Source organism: Copadichromis virginalis, linkage group LG19 (genome assembly GCF_057382275.1).
Source record: "Copadichromis virginalis isolate Kocher_CV1m ecotype Utaka linkage group LG19, C_Virginalis_male_GT1.1, whole genome shotgun sequence".
NCBI lineage: Eukaryota > Metazoa > Chordata > Actinopteri > Cichliformes > Cichlidae > Copadichromis > Copadichromis virginalis.
This window is the reverse complement of record NC_140636.1, coordinates 12,984,638-13,003,426: the sequence shown is the minus strand read 5'-3', so window position 1 is coordinate 13,003,426 and position 18,789 is coordinate 12,984,638. Positions and strand designations below refer to the sequence as shown.

General features: G+C 47.7%; 2 protein-coding genes across 3 annotated transcripts in view; one reads left to right on the top strand and one right to left on the bottom strand.

The window, feature by feature from the left end:
- Nucleotides 1-6,832: 6,832 nt before the first annotated feature.
- Nucleotides 6,833-18,789, bottom strand: part of sec23a (Sec23 homolog A, coat complex II component) — a 12,697-nt gene continuing 740 nt past the window's right edge. Inside the window, exons 2-20 of one of the 2 annotated variants that reach the window (XM_085441955.1) lie at nt 17,635-17,902; nt 17,487-17,544; nt 17,323-17,409; nt 17,010-17,246; nt 16,842-16,918; nt 16,610-16,754; nt 16,360-16,518; nt 16,109-16,224; nt 15,880-16,003; nt 15,706-15,786; nt 13,513-13,602; nt 9,213-9,319; nt 8,978-9,131; nt 8,823-8,900; nt 8,576-8,737; nt 8,338-8,424; nt 7,811-7,966; nt 7,540-7,605; nt 6,833-7,452 (exon numbers count right to left, since the gene is read on the bottom strand). In XM_085441955.1, the coding sequence (XP_085298081.1) occupies nt 7,363-7,452; nt 7,540-7,605; nt 7,811-7,966; nt 8,338-8,424; nt 8,576-8,737; nt 8,823-8,900; nt 8,978-9,131; nt 9,213-9,319; nt 13,513-13,602; nt 15,706-15,786; nt 15,880-16,003; nt 16,109-16,224; nt 16,360-16,518; nt 16,610-16,754; nt 16,842-16,918; nt 17,010-17,246; nt 17,323-17,409; nt 17,487-17,544; nt 17,635-17,855 (2,295 nt within the window). In that variant the 5' untranslated portion in view covers nt 17,856-17,902 and the 3' untranslated portion in view covers nt 6,833-7,362. The remainder of the gene's footprint in view (nt 7,453-7,539; nt 7,606-7,810; nt 7,967-8,337; nt 8,425-8,575; nt 8,738-8,822; nt 8,901-8,977; nt 9,132-9,212; nt 9,320-13,512; nt 13,603-15,705; nt 15,787-15,879; nt 16,004-16,108; nt 16,225-16,359; nt 16,519-16,609; nt 16,755-16,841; nt 16,919-17,009; nt 17,247-17,322; nt 17,410-17,486; nt 17,545-17,634; nt 17,903-18,789) is intronic. The other variant, XM_085441956.1, reaches the window with a different exon arrangement.
- Nucleotides 10,221-13,511, top strand: LOC146685691 (histamine H2 receptor). The gene is made up of 3 exons (XM_085441960.1): nt 10,221-11,080; nt 12,151-12,304; nt 12,433-13,511. Exons 1-3 carry the CDS (start codon nt 10,384-10,386, stop codon nt 12,617-12,619), a joined length of 1,038 nt encoding a protein of 345 aa, XP_085298086.1. The 5' UTR covers nt 10,221-10,383; the 3' UTR covers nt 12,620-13,511.

Below are 18,789 nucleotides of genomic sequence, written 5' to 3'. Positions count from 1 at the left end.
GGAGGCCAGGGGTTCCATCACGCACCTGTATTTGTATTCATTTGAGTGATTGATATTTTAACAACTAAATAAAAAAAGAAACACATTTGTGGTAGTGATTCTTTATTAGGTCATTAGCTGGTATCTATGGCTACGTTCACACTGCAGGCGAAAGCGCATCCAATCCGACTTTTGTGACCCTCTGCGACCCATATCCGATCATGGTGTGACAGTGTGAACGGCACAAATCCGATATTTTCAAATCCGATCTGGGTCACTTTCGTATGTGGTCCTGAATCCGATACATATCTGATGTTTTATAAAGCGGCTGCTGTTTGATGGTCATGTAGCATTAAATCCGTCTTTTACGTCACTGACACAAGACAGACGCCGATTATCAGCGCCGAGAAGACATCGCGAACGCTTCCTGGCCATCCAGTGTAGATGTCAGTGAAACTGTTGGGAAGACAACGTTGGAGAAACGTGAACATTTTATTTGTACTGTATAACCTGCAGATTCTGACAGAAATCTGCAGCTATCCTTTGAAGCACCGCTCCTCTAAAACAGCAATAAGGATCATTATTAGGACGTATGTAGATAACAAAATAACTTTATACCTTAAAGCAAAAATTGGGAAACGTAAAGTCCGAAGTCTTTATATTAAGGCCATCAGCAAACATACTGTTGCTCTGGGTCTAAACAGAGCGCGCTGTGTGTGACGTCTTGTTTTGCGCATGCGGGCCGCTTTGAGCGTTCACACTAGAGCGCATTTGCTGTCGCATTTTTTTGTAGTGTGAACGAGCAGACAAAAAAAAAATCGGATTTGATCCAAAAATCGGAATTGAGCATTAAGACCTGCAGAGTGAACGTAGCCTAAGTGAATACACAGAGTGAGTGGACATCATACTTGTGTCAGGAAGAAGAACCTGAGTTCTATCATTGGTCTGTAACCAAAATTCTTTGTGTTTTAAGAGCAGTGTGCTAACAGTACTCGCCTCCCTGGTGTTTTCCTTTGCAGCCCAATCACCTGCTCGTGAGCTCCTGGAGCGAACCAAAGTGTGAGTTAGGGGAGAGTTTTACTTTAAATAGTGTGGTTGACATCTATGTGTTATTGAATTAGTTATAGGACAAATATAAATATGTGTTTCATGTGTTGTATTGTGGTTTAATGTTTGTGGACGTTTCTGTTTTCATCTGGTTTGCGAACCCCAGACTTGGTCTGTTCCTATGGAGCGCCAGGACTGCCATAATGAATTAATTAAATAAACCATTAAATAATTAATTTAATGTGTCAATAATTAATTAAAATTGGAATTAATTAATTAAATAAATAGTTATAACACATGTAATTAATTAATTATTGACACATTTAATTAATTATTTATGTATTTCACATTTCAATTAATTGTTGACACATTTAATTAATTGTTGACACATTAAATTAATTATTTAATGATATATTTATTTATTTCATTTTGGCAGTCCTGGCGCCTGGCTCTCATCATGAAATAATTTTATCTGTCAGCCTCACCCATCAAACTCAGGGGGCGGGGTTAACGCTGCCCATGCAGCTTCTCTAACATTTGATTGGTTGCCGTGCAAAGTAAGTCAAAACAGGTCGATCCTAGATAATCGATTGCTTGTGTAGACTTGGGGCAGCCAGGTATCCCAGAATGCAGATCAAATCACAGGCAGCAATGGTGGTGGTGTAGTTTTAAAATACCCCGTTTTTCTGTCACCAGCTACACTTTTAACAGTGTTTTAGCCGCGAATGTCGCGACGTATGTCTGGTCAGGTTGTCAACATAGAACATGTTTGCAAAAGTGCTCAGATGTTTTCAGAGATTTCACTAGCTCTGCTAACAATTAGCATGCAGAGTGCACCCAGGGGGTTACGTTAACTGGTTTGTTTACATATTCCACTCTCCGTGTTCCACATGTTGCATTCGCAGATTCTCATTTTCACCGAACGATCGTCTCTTTCTGCCTGGTCTTGTGTCTCTGTGCTTCTGTAACATAAAGAACGAGCTGACATTTTTCTCACGAAACCAGCGATCAGCTCAACAGACCCTCAGTTTACCTGCATGCATCCTCCTCCTCATCTGTCAGCTGTTTAACACCTGCTGCTAATTCAAGAAACACGCCTAGTTACCTGGTGATAGTCACAATTTAACTGGGCAGCCGGTGCTCGATATAACGCAATGTCAGCGCATTTTTCTGCACAAGATATGTAAATATAGTGTTTTCCCCGAGCGCAGAGCTGCTGGAGCTCGTTTCCTTACAGAGCACTTTATAGGCGAACCAGCTTCATCAGCGACTGATGTCCAATCACCGGCACACAGCTTTGAAACCTCAGCTGAGTTTTAGCTCTCAGTGGTTAAACGCTGGACTTCATTCACTCAGGTTCTGTCTGTCGGGTCACGTTTACTTCGCTGTTTTATTTACAACTGAGCAAATCGGTTTGGCTGAGGTTAAAGTTACGTTTCATAACTGCATAGTTTCACAGACGTTTAATGGTTCACTGGCACATGTGTTAGACTGAACTATCATCTAAATATCATCTGTTTTTTAATAGTTATTCAACTGTATTCTAAGCACCAGCTGTCTGTTAGAATGTGATTTTTCTCTCTCTCTGTTGGCAGAGGTATAAAAATGCGCAGGAAAATCTGACATGCATGGCGAACTTCACCGACGATATTTAGGGAGGAATAAACACACATCAAACATAAATGAACCATTTGCCTGTCTCCATAATTGAGAGCATTTTCTCTTCTTATGTCAACTCTCTCTCTCTCTCTCTTTTTTTTTTTTTTTTTGCTTTTTCGGTCATGTTATGTTTACCTGTCAAAGGCTTGTTACAAACTATGAAACACATGGTGCAGACTTCTGGATGTTAGAAGAAAACTAATACTGCTCATGAAGGAGACTAAAGGCAGGAAGGTGTCCTTTAAAACTAAACATGTTAATAGGACCTCCCTATTTATATCATAGTTTATGATATAGCACGTGTATTTCAGTAACAGCCTGCTGATTTCAGTGTAGTGGTGAACAGTCGCGCAGCTCACGTAGGTGTTATCTGTGATACTCCTTAACTATAATTTATCCAAGTTAACTTCAGTTAACCATTCAGACAGTTCTTTTGCGATGAAAAACATAAACACCCATGCTGCCGGGAGGTTTCCTCAGTGCCAGCTGTTAACATTATAGCTGCTTATGCAGTAACCATGGTAACCACGGACTCTGAGCGGCTGGATCGACGGAGGTCAGACGACAATTTTACATGTATGATCTTAAAACAGGACACAGCCACTATACGTGCTGGCCTCATATCAAATGTGAAGGCAGACTGAGTCTATGTTTGACGTTTTTTATATCTAATCTTCCTTTTCAAACATTTAAACAGCAGCGAGTCTGCAGCTGAGGGAATACAAACTCAAATTGTCGGAACAGGTTTGCTAATTTCTTGGATTCATTTGGTGATTCATTAAATGTATAACTGTTATTCTAATCTGCTGCTGAGTCTCTTACACTTTTCTTTATGCTGTATATTTTCACGTCTCTGGAATAGTTGGCAGTTAGATAGTCAGCTGGGAAACTTTGTGTTAACTCATGGAGCTGAGGATATCGTGGATATGCTGACCTCGCTGCGTGGTGTACAGAGCGAGGTCAGCATGATTAATATTCACAATAAAAATATTAGCCGAACATCATGAAGTCTGTATGTGTTTCATAGTGTCGAACAACCTTTGTACAGTTAAAGCCAGCAGTTACTACATGACGGAAACACCAACGTTATCTCTTTTATGTGTTTATACACAGGTCACGCTGATTACTGAACAAAAACCCAAAGATCAGATGTTAAACAGATTTATTTGCTCTCTCTCTCCTCCTTAAACATGTTTTTAATGTTAGTTATAATTCAGAATTGGCGACTGAAACACGTAGGACACATAAGAACTTCAGGAAATAAAACACTGATAAATATAACCTCAGTAAAAGAAGTCAGCGGGGGTTACTACAGCTGTGTACCGGGGCCTGCGCTTTGTCGGTGGGATTGCTTGCGAGGCGAACGGGTCTATCCCACGCTTTGCCGTGAGACTGGGCAGACATCTCCGAAATCATCGAAGCACTTTTGCAAAGAGGCTGTATCTTGACAAACCGACACATGAAGATTAAACCACTACATTCTCGGCTAAAAAAATATTAAAACGGTATTTGGTGACACACAAACAGGGTTTTTCAAAGTTCAGTTCTGTTAGCTTCCACATGCCGGTTGTTGTGTGCTAGAAACAATGGCCACCAGGCCAAAGCAATGGTTTTGACTCGATCAGCGTTAACCCCGCCCCCTGAGTTTGATGGGTGAGGCTGACAGATAAAATTATTTCATGATGAGAGCCAGGCGTCAGGACTGCCAAAATGAAATAAATAAATATATCATTAAATAATTAATTAAATGTGTCAATAATTAATTAAATGTGTCAATAATTAATTAATTACATGTATCATAACTATTTATTTAATTAATTAATTCCAATTTTAATTAATTATTGCCACATTTAATTAATTATTTAATGGTGTATTTAATTAATTCATTATGGCAGTCCTGGCGCTCCATATGTTCCAGGTGCTCACCTCCATCAGGTGGAGTGTGAAAGGAAGCCTGCTGGGTTCTGCTGTGTGTAAACTCGGCTCTCTTTAATAAAGTCTTCCAGTCGATGGATAAATGCAGTGTTGGGCAAGTTACTTAAATAATTAATTATAGTTACTAGTTACTTCTTCAAAAAAGTAACTGAGTTAGTAACTGAGTTACAAGATTCTAAAAGTAATTAATTACTTGAAAAGTAACTATTGTGTTACTTAAAATAAACGTTTAACCCTCTGAGGTCCAGGGTATAATTGGCCATTTTAACCACTTTGATGTTTCCTCCACATTTCACCTTTAAAAACTGTTTATTTGCCGTGTTTGGTCTCATCCTTTTCAGCACAACCTCACATGTCTGAATTTACAGTCATGTTTTCATTTTGACAAACTGTATTAACAACATTGATCTAGAATCAGACAAAAAACATAAAATCTGAGAGTTCGTTGAATCATATTTCATAACTTTAAATGCAAATATTTGTCAGTTTTAAAATCATATGCACAAGTTTTGCAAACAAAGTTATTTGCAGCAATTTACCTTTTACCCTTTTTTTATAACCACTTGAAACTGTTTACAGAACAATCAGCTGTTCTGCATTTAATAAGACAAATTATTTGTGCCACTCCAAAGGAGAACATCACAGCCTGATACCTGCAGGTCTGACAGCAGCAGGTGTATCACTCCTGTTTCTACCTGGAGACAACAGTCGCCTCATTGTTCTGACACACAACACAAAACTATCCACAACACTACACACTAACTACACACCCCAAACACGCTAAACGTCAAACGTATCCCATCACTGGATAAATGTGATTCCAGTCTCATGCCGTTTCGTTTGGACTGACACGTGGATTGTGTGTCTACTCACTGCGCATGACCGCCACCTGCTGGTGGGATTCATAGTTCAGGTAGTTTCATCCTCTGCCTCCTGATTAAGAGTACTCGGATACTTTGGAATAAAAACGGTAGTAAACAATTATCAAAGTTTAAGTTTCATTTTCACAAATAATAAAAAAACTTTTTATTTAGATTTTATTTTAAACATTTGTTCATCTTTCCGCTGATCTGAAGTCAGATTCAGTTATGAAACACAGCAGCAGACCTCTGTGTATGTATGTGTGTCCCACGTTTAGGTAGGAGGACCACAAATTTACTATACTTACCTCTCCCCTCCTTTCAAGAAGGATGCTGCTGTGTCTCCTCTCCTGAGTAAAGGAAGCTCAGACCCAGACAGTGGCTGTGTCCCAATTCCAAGGCTGCATCCTCCGGAGGCCGCATTTGTTGTCGTTGCCGATAACAACGACAACATGACGAAGGCTGTGGACTCCTCCTAATACAGCCAAATGCATCCTCCTTTTTCCAGAATTTGAAGGATGGGTCGGGTGTGTCCTTCGTGGCCCACCTTATCCCAGAATTCATAGCGCGGTCCAGCCAATTTTTTTTTTCACACAGCTGAATAAACATCAAACAGAAAACTGATTAAACAGAAGTGTGAGATGCCTGAGAGTTTACTCCAGTGTCCTGTTATATTTTAGATAGCAAGGAGCAGACGGCCGAGTTTATTAAACTCCACTGGTGGCTCAAATCTGAAGGCTAGACCGTCCCATCTCACAGCCTCTCACTTCCGGCCTTCTCGGTCTTTGGAAGACCCGGCCCACGTAGACTGTGAAGGCCGGGTCCTTAGGAGGACGCAGCCCCTGAATTGAGACAGTGCTGAGCTCCACTCCACCTGCTCACCTGCAGCGTTTTAGCAGAGGTGTCTGTTTCTGTGGGTGTGGCACATGTTGAGGACCCCACAGCTTGGCTTATTGTTTTTACCTGTGTGAGTGGGAATGCTCAGATGGTGAGGTGGGTCACTCAGGTTAATTCAGGGTAAAAGTCGGACTCTGTTCGACTGACAGCAGAAGCTCCTCGAGGGTCTGTTAGGTTTCTTTTCCTTTTCACACTTTAAAGGAAAAGTGTGACCCTAAAGTGGATTTTTAAATATGGGGTGGTGCTATTTGCTGGGATGACTGATGGTGTCTGAGCAGAGGTGGAGGCGACCTCAGTCCTGTGATCATCTTGTCTACAGCCGATTACAGTTACAAACAGACCGTCTGCAGGGTGTCAGACAGTGCTTTATAAAACACTGGGCTCAGTCACACATGCATAGGTGCTGCGTCTCTGATGACATCAGAGCTTCACGTTTCAGAAGAAGACAAACTCTGTAAAATTCTGCAGATTTTATTAGAAAGACGAGAACAGTGGCAAGGTGAACCTCTGCGCTCGTTCTCGGTTAGTGTTCAAACACAAGCAGACAGCTTCGCGCGCTCAGTGACATCACATGCTTTCTAAAAAAAAACAAAACACCTCACTTCCTGTTTCCTGTTCCTAAATTTTAAAAAAATCACATGTTAAAATTTTAAAATCAATTTGAAACCTTTTAGGGGGGAAAAACTCCCGACGGCCACCACTTCCTGCTGTTGTTTCACAATAAAAGCTTCACAGACTAAAACTACACAGTGGCTTTTATTTTGAAAGCTATCACTGCCGCTGTCTGAGAGGATCAACCAATCAAATGCAACTTAATTTTTTTTAAAAAGGCCAATTAACAATAGCATCTCTACACTGTGAGGTTACAACTCTAAACCTGCTGCTGATTGGTTGATGGTGCTTGTGAACTGTTGCCATGGAAACACAGGCAGCAAGAAAACAAATAAAAAGCAAACAGATGAGGACAGGTGAGCCGATGGCACACTCAGGCGGCGCTGGAGACAGCGAGCTTCTTCAGGTGGTCCATGAACACCTGCAGGCTGACGTCGTCTGTCAGGATCGGAGCACCGGACTCCTGCGGTGGGGGGGGGGCGGACTTGTGTAAACACAGCGTCTGATTGGTCCACATTTAAAGGTTAAAGATTACAGGTTAAAGTCTTACCTGCCCCCAGGTGTACATGTTGTTGTGGGTCTGGGAGGGGTTCACTTTGGAGAGCAGGAAGCGAGCCTGAAAACAGCAGAAGAAGAAAACCTTTCACCTGCTGATCATGTCTACAGGTGTGTATAGGTGTGGGCACAGGTGCAAAAACGAGAGTTTGCACCGGGAAATTGTTGATGATGTCACATTGCCGCTGTGCTGATGTCACGCCTCGTGATCTGAGGTGATGTAAATAAAGCCGATGTGTTTCTCAGGTGTGTGCCTGCGCCCTCACCTGGCTGCCGCCGTGCTCCGTGTCGATGTATCTCGGCATGGGGAAGCGCGTGTGCAACAGCTCCTGGGCGTCGTCCACTGGAGCCTGAAGCAGGTGTTTGAAGTTCTCGTACTCGGGCATGTCCTGATAGCCGGCCTTCCTCCACTGAGCCACAGTCTAACAGAGAGACGCAGTGAGACACAACTGTACACCTGCACGGGTCAGCTCATTATCATGGTTCTTTAAAGATTTGTGTGTTTTGAGCTCATGTGAGGTGAATTGTTGAGTTAACGAGAGGATATGAACGAGCTCAGCAGGTAAAACTGCAAACAGCTGATTGAAGCACGTTCAGGTTTGAGAGTTGGACTGAAATCAGGTGGGAACTCAGCTCAGCGTCACATCTGTGATGGAAACAGCTGGATCACGTTTAAAGAAACCATCTGAATGATAATTGTGGCTCTATCCTAATTAAATTACTGGACCCTGATTGGCTTAGACAGCTGTGATGTCACGCGGTGCTGGGGTGTGATTGGTGGTGTCGGGTGTACCTCTCCGTGGTAGATGAGGATCTGGAAGAACGTGTCCATCAGAAGGATTCGGTCGGGCAGGATGCTGCTGCTGTCCAACAGGACGGGCTAGAAACACACACACAGTCTGATCAGTTAATCGATCAGTGATCAATAACTCACAGTTTGTTTCCCAATGAGAGCTTCAGATTCTGAAACATGAAACACCTGCACATCCAGCTGCTTACTCTGCACTGTGTGCACACAGGTGTACAGGTACCTCAGGCGGGCCGTTGAAGGAGTAGGCGTAGAGCACCGGCTGGATCATGATGAGCGCCTGCGTCAGGTCCTGCCGGTTGAAGTGGTGTCGGTAATACGAGCTCTCGTCAGGACTGTTGTTGAACACCTGCAGGAACGGCGAACGCCGCAGGTGGAACATGAACTAAAACACACAAACACACGTCAGCCCTGTGTCCCGGTGCGTGTCACAGGTGTGTCTGCGCAGAGCGTTACGGGAGTCGGGTCACCTGGGGATACAGGGAGAAGGTCTCGGAGAACCGGAAGGAGTTCGGGTCGTCTTTGTGGTAATCGCCAAACTTCTGACACTGAACACAAACACAGGTATCAATTGCTTCCTGTTCGGATCAATCGTGGCGCTCACTCTGCAGGTGTGTTCTCCTACCAGTCTGATCAGCTGTCTGTCTAACCACCTGAGCACGTCCGGCCCCTCCTCCGTCTCTGCCCGGTACACTGCCAACCTCGCCATGAGGATGGCCGCCGCCTCCTGGTCAAAGGACGCCGCGATGCTTTGAATCTGCGTCTGAGCATCGGCCCAGCTGAGGGGAAGAGAAGGGACCGGGATTAATTCAGGTGTGTGTGTGTGTGTAGTGATGGGGTAGAGGCAGGTGTGTTCGTACTTCCTGGCGGTGGTGGTGACCCGGATGCGTCGCTGGCCTGACGAGTGCTGGTACTGCGTGACAAACTGGATCGCCCCGCGGCCGCCCTGAGGGATCGGCGCGTTGTGCTGCAGGAAGTGACCGCAAACAGGCAAGTTAGAGGTCAGAGGTCAGGTTAATCAGGTATCAACATCATAGAACGTTAACCCCGCCTCCAGCATTTATCCCGCCCCTGAGACCTCGCTGTCAGGGTCACGACCCCTTGGACTGTTTATTTCCGTAGCACCTGCTCAGGTGTGTTTCTGTGTTTGACGCTCGTTTTCTGCCTCCAGACGTGACTCAGAGGTCACTTTCTTTAACAAAGCTGAGCTATGATTGGCTGCTTCACACCCAACCCCGGCCTGAGCTCCTCAGCGGTCTGAGGTTCAGCAGGTGGTGAGGGTGATTACACACCTGCACACCTGTTATTACCTGAGTCAAGCTGCGTGACTGACACACACACACACACACACACACACACACACACACACACACACACACACACACAGGATATTGGATGTTCATCTTGTTTACTTTACAGCCAGCAGGTGTGTGTGTGTGTGTGTGTGTGTGTGTGTGTGTGTGTGTGTGTGTGCTCATCATCGTCACAGCAGGTGTCAAACAGGTGCGCCATGGCAACACACCCCCAGGAGAACACGCCCCCTGCGGTCCACCCTCCCCCGCTCAGACTGAGCCGATCAGACTCGTTGGACTGCGATCAGAGTCACACACACCGACTGATCAACTCCAGCCAACATCAGTGTGACCTTTAACCTCTGAAGACCACAGACCGCGCTGATAATCAATCGATGAAGGTGACGGCATGGTTCTTCCTCCCGATTGGTCCGGTCAGCTGCAGGTTCAGGTGGACTCTTCTTCTGGTCTTGGCTCTTGTTTTTGATTGGTGGAAACGTCCTTGAAAGGCGCTCTCTCTGTTTTCAACTGCAGCTCAGGTGTGACTCACAGAGCCTCAGGTAATCCCAGGTGGTGACGGCGGGCTCTCAGCAGCTGCGACAGCCTGCTGAAGCTGCTTGTCCTCTGCTCCTCGTTTCAGAAGAAACCAACAGCTGATCGATCAGCTGATCAGAGAGCCTGCAGGTGATTGGATCACTTCGGCACGGTGCACGTTCCTGTCCTGCGAGTCCATGTGAAGATGGCGGACATTTTGAGCACGCTGTACGCCGCTCTCATGCTGCTGACGAGCGTGGCATCCACCTGTGGGAACCTCCTCCTCCTACTGGTGCTCCTGCTGAACAAGGAGCTGCGGTCCGACACGCTGGGCCTCACCCTGAGCTTTAGCCTTAGCGACCTCGCTCTCGGACTCTCCGCCATCCCCTTCAGTGCGTACAACAGCCTCTCCCAGCCTGTCAGACACTCCAGTGAGGCCGACGTCTGTCAGGGCGGCGGCTTCATCTTCCTCCTACTGCAGACCGCCTCCCTGCACTCGCTTGCCTGGGCTACCATCTACAAGTTCACGGAGATCTGCTTTGCACTCAGCTTCCACAGTATCTGGACGGCGGGGCGGAGCCGGGCGGTGCTGATCGCAGTCTGGCTGTTCTGCCTGGCCAACGCCACCATGCCACTGCTGGGTTTCGGCAGCTACGCCTACAGCGAGTCACGGTTCCTCTGCTGCCCGAGCTTCACCCCGGAGAACAGGTACTTCGTGCTGCTGTGGATGGGGGCGGGCATCGTAGCGCCGATCCTCACCATGTGCTCGCTGTACGGATACATCGTGTACGTGGCCAGGAAGCAGGCCAGGAGGGGAACCTTCATGTGCAACGAGCTGCACTGTTTCTACGTTCCTGCCAACAACTACCTGAGGAGCTCCATCGTCATGGTCACCACCTCAGGTGAGCTCAAGCTGTTCCTTGACGTTGCAGGGACATGGGTTACACCTCCACTTCACCGACTCACGTTCTTTGTGAAAACTTCGTCCTCTGAGTTTTACTCCAAGTTTCCCCCACACAGAGGTCCGACGACTAGTTTCCAACCTCTGTAACTAGCCCACAAACATCTCCACAACTCCTCAAATCAGCTACAAACTTACAGCTGTGTGAAAGTAATGCTCAGGCTAGTAAACAAACTTCAGTACACAGATGTTACTAACTAATCTCCAACTCCTGTTAAACGCTCAAAATCTACAGCTAGTCTAAAAATCTCTGCAGTCTCTTAAACTTCAGTAAGTAGTCTGAAACTTGTCCTCTAGATTCTTTAATTGGTGCAACAGTCCCAGTAATTACCAGTGATTTCATATGGAGTTCCAGTATTTCTCCACTGGGACTGAACATCCTGCCTAACGGGAAACAGTCTGATGCATGAAATTATTTTGTTCCTTCGACAGAAAACATTTCCCCGTTCGTAAAGCCGGGCAGATCCAATGTCCTCATAATCTCAAACCAAACAGCAGGACCATGTGACCACGGGGCCGCAGCCGTTTACCCTCTAAACTAAAACCTCGACGTCACAGCGGCCGTCTTTGAGGATCAGCGTCCATGTTTATCTTTGTGACTCACTGCCATTACTCTCATTATAGGGACAAACACTGAGGTCATAAACACAGACAGGGTCAAAGGTCACCACAGCCGGCTGCAGACGGTCTGAGTGACCGATAAACCAGGTTAATGTTTTCGCCATAAGGTCAATGAGAGCGCTACGAGTGAATGGCTACTGGCTCTAACACAGCACTCATCCACTCTACACGCCACGTCCACCTGTTCATGCAGAGAGTGTCTCCAGCCTGGGGCGGCCAGGGATTGAACCGCCCACCTTCAGATTGGTAGACAGATCTGCAACTTCAAGGCCGTTCTCTAGTCCCTACGCCTCTTTAACTAGTCCACAGATAACTAGTCTCCAAACACCAGCTCACTCATAGAGGGGCTGCTGATGAAGTCATGTGACTCTGTTTCCTGTCTCCTGGCAGTGTGTTTGCTGGTCTGCTGGCTGCCCTACATCTCTGTGTGTCTGTACGAGACGCTGAGCGGTCAGCAGAGTCCGTCCGTGACCGCCGCCCTCTCCTCCTGGCTGGTTCTGACCAGCGCCGCGCTCAACCCGTGGATCACCTGCATGACGCAGACGTGAGTCAGACTTTCTTTATCGAAGGCTCCGATCAGTTTTGAAGCAGTAATGAAACGTCACTATGACGCGCTCATGATGTCATAGTGAACAGGAACGTCACTTCCTGTCTGTCTCTCTGTGACTCCAGCAGGTACAGGGCGGCGGTGTGCCGAAGTTTCCGCAGGTTCGTTCCTTGTGCCGGGATGTTCCTGGAGTCCCACTCCCAGAGCTCCGCCCTCCATCTACCTGCGACCAATCGCCCTAGCACAACAACAACAACAAGTATGACCGCAACACATCCTCCATCTTCTCCCAAAACACTAACAAGACCATGACCCTCCCATCACCATCACTGGACCTGTGCACTCTGGGAAATGTAGGCCATACTTCTCATCTTCTTCTTCAGCGTGGACGAGTTCTGACGTGACGTTGTGTTCGAAGACCGCACACTGATGTTCAGCTGATGATCTCCCGCAGTCTCAGAACACGAAACATTTCCTGATCCACTCAGAGTCACAAACAGTCCGAGCTCTTTCAGCTCCATTTCAGCAGAGGTGTGTTTATGCTGACGTGACCACATCAGCACAGAGTAGACGGAGGACGAAGGTCAAACTGTTCCATGGGCTCAGTTACACTGAGCGTATAAACTCTGAGCTGGACGCCGTGCTGCACGTGAACAGAGCTGAGAAACAGCCGGAGACTCTGGGAGTGACGAGCGGCTTGTGCAGCCCAGCAGGATCGAGGATGATGGACAAACTCGGCGGAGCCTGGAAGTCAGCATCTCCGCCCTGATGTGTGCACTTCAAATTCAAACTCATTTCCTGCTTATTATGACTGAGCATCCTCTTAGAAAGACTGTCAGTTTGGCTGCTTTAGTTTTTTGCCGTTTTCATTTTGAAAGCTGTCCCGCTAAACAGCAAAAATAAAATGATATTACTTTTAAAATAATTAGAGCGAATAAATAAAAACTAAAAAAATTAACTACAAACAGATGATCACTGGTCTAATTGTTGTTTTAAACACCAACATTTTACTATCAAAACATCAGTGGGGCTTTTATTTTGTCAGCTTGAGCTCTTATTTTCTCAACAGCAGGATCTATGACATCATCCTGTACCATGACATCACTGCAGATCACTGAACTTTCTTTTAATTGGTGGATATCAATAATTCAGTAGCTTCATGGTGACAGTGACAGAATCAAAGGTCAGAGGTCAGGTGTTTATACCTGGTTGACGACCTCAAAGTAAAGCGCCAGCGTGGTACTCGGATCCAGTCCGCAGACCTTCCACTGACAGGTTCCTCCCGTGCCGATCTCCTGGAACACAAACAGTCACAGTCTAAGCAATTCTGCCCCTGCAGGCCGGACACAGGAATTACACCCACCTGAGGGTTCACCTGTACCTGACAAAAACACACAATCAGCATTTATATGAGCAGTAAGATTCTGAGGCGGCGGTGTTGTGTACTTCCTGTCTCTGCCTGCAGGGGGCAGTGTTGGTGTACTTCCTGTCTCTGCCTGCAGGGGGCAGTGTTAGCGTACTTCCTGTCTCTGCCTGCACGGGGGAGTGTTAGTGTACTTCCTGTCTCTGCCTGCACAGGGGAGTGTTAGTGTACTACCTCTCTCTGCCTGCAGGGGGCAGTGTTAGTGTACTTCCTGTCTCTGCCTGCACGGGGGAGTGTTAGTGTACTTCCTGTCTCTGCCTGCAGGGGGCAGTGTTAGTGTACTTCCTGTCTCTGCCTGCAGGGGGCAGTGTTAGTGTACTTCCTGTCTCTGCCTGCACGGGGCGGTGTTAGTGTACTTCCTGTCTCTGCCTGCACGGGGCAGTGTTAGCGTACTTCCTGTCTCTGCCTGCACGGGGCGGTGTTAGTGTACTTTATGGTCGTGTCCAAATTCATGGGCTGCATCCTCCTGAGGACCCGGCCCATGTAGAACGCGAAGGCCGGGTCCTCAGAAGGTCGGGTAGGCCGGAAGTAAACGGCTGTGAAATTGGACGGTCTAGCCTTCAGATTAGCATCACCGCTGTCTCGGTGGAGTTTAATAAACTCAGCCGTCTGCTCCTTGCTATCTCTCTGCATTGAATCATATCTGTTATTAACCTCTGTCTCTCTTCCACAGTATGTCTTTATCCTGTCTTCCTTCTCTCACCCCAACCGGTCACAGCAGATGGCCCCGCCCCTTCCTGAGCCTGGTTCTGCCGGTTTCTTCCTGTTAAAAGGGAGTTTTTCCTTCCCACTGTCGCCAAAGTGCTTGCTCATAGGGGGTCATATGATTGCTGGGTTTTCTTCCTGTTCCTATTATTGTAGGATCTACTGTACAATATAAAGTGCCTTGAGGCGACTGTTGTTGTGATTTGGTGCTATATAAATAAAATTGAATTGAATTGAACTAAAATATAACAGGACACTATTGTAAATTCTCGACTGTCTCACACTTCTGTTTAATCAGTTTTCTGTTTGATGTTTATTCAGCTGTGTGAAAACCAAGGAGGAACCCACCCGGGGGATTAATAAAGTTTTATTTTATCTAATCTAATCTAATAACTTTAATCTCAGCCAAACCGATTTACTCACGAACAAACAAAACACTGAAAAAAGCCAAAGAATAACATTTTTAGGTTGTCTAAGTGACTTATACATTACGTTTAACCCGAGTAGCAAAAGACCGCAGTGATCTGAAAATTATGTGTTGTGCCGTTCTTGGCGGCTCTAGTGACCCTCGAGCTCCCGGCTAGCTATCAAGCTGGTGGGTAACAGACGTCTCCGAAAACGTCTGAGCACTTTTGCAAATATGTGATGTCTTGATAAACCGAACAGATATTTGATGTTTACACAGCTACTTTCTCGCCTGAAAATATATAACTGGTGGTGGTCAGAGGGCCCGGTGGCGCCTGTGTCCGGCAGCCTCGCCTCTGTCAGTGCGCCCCAGGGCAGCTGTGGCTACAATGTAGCTTGCTATCGCCAGTGTGTGAATGTGTGTGTGAATGGGTGGATGACTGAATGTAGTGTAAAGCGCTTTGGGGTCCTATGGACTAGAAAAGTGCTATACAAATGCAGGCCATTTACCATATGTTAAAAGTTTATTTTGTGACCCAGAAAGATTAGTAAGAGTAATATTAAAAACTTAGTAGCGGCCGCCATTGTTGAAAACTGGAGTTTGGCTGGGCCGTGCTATGAATTCTGGGATATGGTAGGCCACGAAGGACACACCCGACCCATCCTTCAAATTCGGGGAAAAGGAGGACGCATTTGTCGGCTGCATTCGGAGGAGTCTACGAATTTGGACAGCCTTCATCGCGTCACTGTAACGTAATCGGTCTACAAATGCGGCCTCAGGAGGATGCAGCCCATGAATTTGGACACCCCCTTTGTCTCTGCCTGCAGGGGGCATCGTTAATGGCGCTGTCTTAGCTTCACGTACGTTCTCGGAGACGCAGGGTCCTTTAGCGTTCAGAGACACGCAGGGGCCAATGGCACCGGACACTTTGATCTCTCTGGACGTCTGCATGGGAAAAACACAGCAGGGGTCATTAACCTGTGATAGAGATGTGCTGGGGGCGGCGCCTCCCTGTTCTTCTGTGCTTTTCCTTCATACCTTGATCTCCAGCGTGGCGGCGAAGGCCATCTTAAAGGATCCCTGGACATCTTTGGTGAAAACCCTCTGGAAGGTCTGCTTGAACAGAGACGTGTTGAAGGAGTCGGCCATCACCATGTAACCGCTGCGACACAGAGACACACGTCACGCACGAATACGACCACAGAGGGCACTACACAGCCCACCAGCCTTTGACAGGGTTCAGGAGTGAGTGTGTGTGTGTGTGTACCCGGTGTAGTTGGTGCAGCACTTCATCTCCAGCAGGCCGGTCTGATCTAGGGCACAGGCGTAGATGTCGATGATGTGACCGTTGCTGGACGCTCGATTGGCCAGAGACTCGTAGTGCTGTGAGCCAGCGATCAGAACAACGAGAGCAAAGCTCACAACAACCATTAAAAGTCTTAAAGAACGATAAAGTAATGATGAAAATAATCAGGTAAAAAAAACGGGTCACATGGTCTGTAAATGGCGTGCACTCACTTTGGTGGCCTTCTTCATGAACTTGGCGTTGTCCTTCTCGATGTCGTGCCAGGACCTGATCGGCGTCTTCAGCTCGTCTCCCACCACCATGCCGGGCCCCTGCGTCGCCGGGCCGCCTATGAAGGTCATGATGCGTGCGCCAGTATTGGGAAAGGTGCACTGTGGGTAAAAGAACACAAACAAAACCGATGATCAAAGTCTTTGAGACATCCACGCCATGTTCTGTCTGCCTAAAGCCCCGCCCCCTCACCTCCAGAAGCCCCACGGCGATGGACATGGCAACGCCCAGTGAGCGCAGCGGTCTCTTGCCCTGCGTCACAGGCCAGGGGTCGCGCTGCAGCTCCCCCAGCAGGTCGGTGAGGTTCATGTCAATCTTCTGCACCGGCTGCAGAAACCTGCAGGAAAATTCACAGTGAGGAATGCCGCTGCTGTGACAGCACCTTTACTTAAACCACACCCACTCAGGCTCACAGGAGGCTCACCTGTTGAATGACTGCTGTGGCGCCGCCTGCGGCCCTCGTCCCTGAGCGGCCGAAGGTTTGGTGAGACCCAGCATCTCCTACAGGAAGCACAGGTGTTGTTAACTCACCTGAGTTCTGACGCTCGGGAAGCCCCCAGCCCCACCCCAGAGGGACATGCAGGTGACGTACCTGCAGCTGTTTGGCGTTCAGATCCTTGGTCCCCCTAAAGACGTAGCTCTTGGAGATACCCTCGCAGCCGAGCTCGTGCACCTGAACCATGCGTCCGAAGGTGATGAGTCCGACGAGCGCGGTGGGCGGGAGCAGAGACAGCGACATCTGCAGAGACTCCTTCAGCGCCTGCAGGTCCTCGTCCTCCATGCAGGTGTCCACCACATACAGGAACACCAGCGGCATCTGAGGGCCCCTCTGGGGACAAAGAGCACAGCGGCTCACACACCTGACGGCACGGTCGTTACCTGTCTCACCTGTCCTCAGGACTCACCTGAACCACATACTCGATGGTGGAGAACAGAGGCAGCAGCTCGGCAGGCTGGTTCACCTCAGAGATCCCGGCGTAGGACGGAGGAAACTGAGACAGAGACAAGGTCAGACTCCACCCGTGACACCCGGAACACCTGACAGGTAGGCGGGGCTTGCGGCACTCACCTGGTTCCTCTGGTAGCAGAAGTTACAGGCCCACAGCTTGGCTCTGTAGTCCACCTGGCTGAAAGTTACAAACACACAGACAGATGAGTGCGGGGCACACAGGTAAAGGGTGGGCGGACAGGTGAGTGTTGGAGGCTGTGATGCGTACCAGAGTGGGTTGAGTACAGCGCGGCAGGTGGCGCGACTACAGAGAACCGGCTCGTACTGGATCGGGGGCAGGTCGGTCCTCTCCTTCAGCGGAGTGAACAGAGCCGCCACCGGCACCACCATCCGGGTCGCCTCCAGCCGGCTTGACGGCCACACGTTCCAGCTGAAACGGACGCCGTCGCGCTCCTCATTCTGAGCGATGTACTCTGGAAAGGTCGTCATGGAACCACCAGGAAGTGGGAGGGGGGGGTCACACTGTTGGGTATAAGCTGATGAGAGGAGGAGAGGGTGGGGGGTGGGCAGTGTGAGGGTAGTGCAGTGATATTGGCAGCGTGGGGCCCCGCCCACTTTCTTCTAAAGTTACGTTGGTTCGGATTGAAGTGATGTTTTCGTGCAAACACCTGCGTCACCGTTTCAAAGGTGAGGCTTTATCTCTCACCAGACTGACACACCTGTGAGAGGCGATGTCATCCTGGTGTTTATCTCAAACAGGTGTCCATGTTTATATGCGACCAGGTAGCAATTTTACTTGTCCCCCCAACCCACATTCTCACTGGTTCTACTTTCTAGACATAAACACAGGTGAGTCTCAAAGGTAAGAAAAATCACACCCAAAGACAGGCACAGCTCCAGGTGAGCAGTTACTAAAAGAGAAAAACAGCAGGCAGCGCCTGAACCTGCGAGATGGATTTTTATGGTGACGTTGAAATGATTTTATGTTCTTTGAACACGTTGCAGAAAAACGAGTCACTGCTAAACCTTCATAAAGCACAAACAACAACAACAATAACAATAATAAGAACGAACCAACAGAAAGAATTAAAATCAGAAAAAAAGTTTCTCCCTAGTCTGGTTGATGCTGACACAAACAGGCTGATATGGGGTCAAAGGTCAGTGAGACTTCACTCTTAAACTGAAAAAGCTCCAGAAAGCCTTCATTTCTTGTAAAAACTGCAGAAAATGCACACTGAGCTACCAGCCCCGATGCTCACAATGGAGTCCAGCTCAGGCCGAACTTCGCAGGAAACTCCGAGAAATGAACACCCAGCTGCTGCTCCAGCAGAGACCCGCGAAAACGAGCCGAACACAAAATCCTACAAAAACCGAACAGTCTGGTGGGCGGGCTGCGGGTCCCTGTGGTCCTGCTGGATGCTCT